Raw genomic sequence first — 3,202 nt, forward strand, 5'->3', positions numbered from 1 at the left:
GCTAGTGTCAGGTCCAGACAGGCCAGTGTACTAGGCGATGAGACACAGCAACCTTAGGCGATGAGACACAGCAACCTTAGCGATCTGTGTGTGCTTCTGTCACATACTTACTGCAGGCAGGGATGATGTCAAAGCATTGCAGGGGCAGAGAGCTGCTGGGAAAATCAGCGAGTTGCTGAGCAGAATTAGAACCTGTGGAAGGAATATTTTGGTCCATGCAAGGCTGGGAGGTGATACTGCCATCCCAGGGAATTCCCCGGTTCTGCTCGATTTCATTCATTCTCTGTGCAACTGGTGTAGAGGGGGGGGGGAAGCAGCTGGCTTAGAGATTGGCAGCATCTAGGGGGTTTAAAGGCCTTGATGCCCCATGGCTCATCCCTGGCACATGGTATGAGACCTTACTGACAGCTGTGATGACACGAGGATGTGTGTAGGCTGGCACAGCGGCACATTGGCACACCTCCTGGTGGCTCCATTGACGTTGTAGGTCTGCTCGGCTGCTGTCACATGCAATCTGCATTAAACGTGGAATGATGAGCCGGGGCTTGATGCCCGATCGGGACCTCTGTGCCCTGTAGGAAGTGGCACGTTTTCTCTCTCCTCTGTGTTAAGTGAGTGCCCTGTTGCCGCTATGCTCCCCGGTGCTGCCCTGTAGCCTGGCACTAGTGACAGCAGCAGGCAGCATCCCTCGAGGGTGGCTCAGGGATGGGCTGTGCTCCCAGCATCCACGTCTCTCAGAGCGGGGTCATCTACTGCAGGGACTCAGACGAGTCCAACTCGCCACACCAGACCACCACCATCTCCCAGGGCACCGCTGCCACCCTGCACGGGCTCTTCATCAAGACCGACGCCGCCGACTCCATCCCTTCTGTGCTCGCCTATCAGAGCCGCTATCCGCCTGCTGCACGCTCCGGGTCCAGGAAAGAGCGCAGGGAGCCCGGACTGCACAGCTGTTTAGAGGCCGAGACCCAGACCAGTCACACCAGTGTCAAGGTAAGAGGATGCCCTCTGCGAACCTATGGGCAATGTCTGTGTTATATATGAGGGGTATGGACTGCAGGCTGGGATTATGATGCATGGTAACAGGTTGGATTGTATTATACAAGAGGTGTCCCATGGTGTCCAGGGCAGTCCCAGAGTTCATGTCCCTGAATGTCATGTCTGATCACCTGTATGATAAAACCCCTTCTTCTATGGACAATGTCTGTGTTATATATGGGGGTATGGACTCGAGGCTGGGATTATGATGCATGGCAACAGGTTGGATTGTATTACACTAGAGGTGTCCCATGGTGTCCAGGGCAGTTCCAGGGTTCATGTCCCTGAATGGCAGATCTGATCCTCTGTATGATAAAATCCCTTCTTCTATGGACAATTTCTATGTTATGTATGGCGGTGTGGACTGCAGTCTGGGTTTATGATGCATGGTAACAGGTTAGATTGTATTATACTAGAGGTGTCCCATGGTGTCCAGGCCAGTCCCAGGGTTCATGTCCCTGAATATCAGGTCTGATCACCTGTATGATAAAACCCCTTCCTCTATAGACAATGTCTATGTTATGTATGGGGGGTATGGACTGCAGTCTGGCCTTATCTGCAAGGAGCACCTGTTGGATTTTATTATTCCTGTAGTTGTCCCATCATTTCCAGGACAGTCCCAGGGTTCATGCCCCTTAATGTCAGGTCAGATCACCTGTATGATAAAATCCCTTCCTCTATAGACAATGTCCATGTTATGGACATTGGGTATATGGACTGCAGTCTGGCCTTATCTGCATGGAGCATATGTTTGATTGTATTATACTAGAGGTGTCACAAGGTGTCCAGGACATTTCCAGGGTTTATGTCCGTGAATGTCAGGCCTGATCACCTGTATCATAAGATCCCTACTTCTACCCATCTATGAGCATATCTTTGCCATTCATGAGGTGTATGGAGTCTGGTTTTCTAATCCATAGTGCACTTTTTTTAAATAATAGAACTGTGTTCAGGGACTGTTCCAGGGCAAAGCCTGTTGATGGCAGGTGTGATAACCTTTATCATAACATCCCTACCTCTTTGGGCAATGTATGTGTTATGTATGGTGTGTATAGATTGCAGTCTGGGTGTCTTCTGCAAGGTGTACATATAGGGATTGCATTGAGCTGTTCCATGATGTCAAGGAACACCCCCAGGGTTCATGTACCTGAATGCCAGGTCTAATAAACTGTATAATAAATCTCTTCCTCTGCTCACTTATGGGTAATGTCTGTGTTATGAATGGAGTGTATGGACTGTGGGCTAGTTTTCTTCTGGGTCCTGCACAGGTTGGGTTGAATTTTTTGTACTAGAGCTGTTCCATGATGTCCAGGGAAAGACCCAGGGTTCATGTCGCTGGATTCCATATCTAAGAAAACAATATCATAAAATTACGTTCTTTTCTGTTATTGTCTGCTTTAAATCTATATCTGGAGAGTTGAAAATAAATGATAAATTGATGTACTCTTATTTAAAGGGTACTTTCATATAACAGTATCCCTATGGGGGGCATGCTACCCAGAACACGGACACTGGGTAGAGTGCCAATGACCAGAAAAGGAGATTTTAGTTTGAATGGAGTGGAGGCTGTAGCAAGCCTGGAAATGTATTCACTGTCACTTTTGCAGAAATCCAGCCATGGTAATTCCCATATACTTAATGGGCTTATTCCCAGGGCCTGTCCAATCTAGTAGCCAGCAGGACTTTTTAGGAGCCAGCTCCATTGACATCAACTAGAGGAGCATTGGCTGCCTAGCTCCTGAGATTTGTCCAGCCTTGGCTTATTCTATAATATCTATGTTAGTGTAAAGGAAACTTTGTGGATCTCATTGTGTTGTGCTGCCACCACCTCCTGGTTTGCAAAGTATTATATTTTCGGTGGTAACATACAGTATATAGACGAAAGTTCTCATTGGTGACAGTTAATTAAAGGAACACTGGACGGATTCATGACGCTTCCGTGCCACTTAAGGAGTGCTAAACAATATGTAGGGTATGCTAAAATGACAAACAATATTACTGACTGAGAAACCACTTTAGCAGGTTTTGACACAACTCTTGCCAAGCTAAAGTTCTCAGTAAAAGTGCACCCTAAAAAAATAAAAATGAATACTTACCTCTAGTGCTGGCCGAACCTCAGATTTCTGCTGCCACTGTTCCGGGAGTGTCAACCCCCTGGTACTCC

The 3,202-nt window shown here is 47.6% G+C and overlaps 1 protein-coding gene across 1 annotated transcript in view; it reads left to right on the plus strand.

The window, feature by feature from the left end:
• Positions 1-643: 643 nt before the first annotated feature.
• Positions 644-3,202, plus strand: part of PDE8B (phosphodiesterase 8B) — a 118,246-nt gene continuing 115,687 nt past the window's right edge. Inside the window, exon 1 of the mRNA XM_018557266.1 lies at positions 644-993. Within this exon, the coding sequence (XP_018412768.1) occupies positions 706-993 (288 nt within the window). The 5' untranslated portion in view covers positions 644-705. The remainder of the gene's footprint in view (positions 994-3,202) is intronic.

This window comes from Nanorana parkeri, unplaced genomic scaffold, assembly GCF_000935625.1.
Source record: "Nanorana parkeri isolate BGI_ZX_2015 unplaced genomic scaffold, ASM93562v1 scaffold277, whole genome shotgun sequence".
Taxonomy (NCBI): Eukaryota; Metazoa; Chordata; class Amphibia; order Anura; family Dicroglossidae; genus Nanorana; species Nanorana parkeri.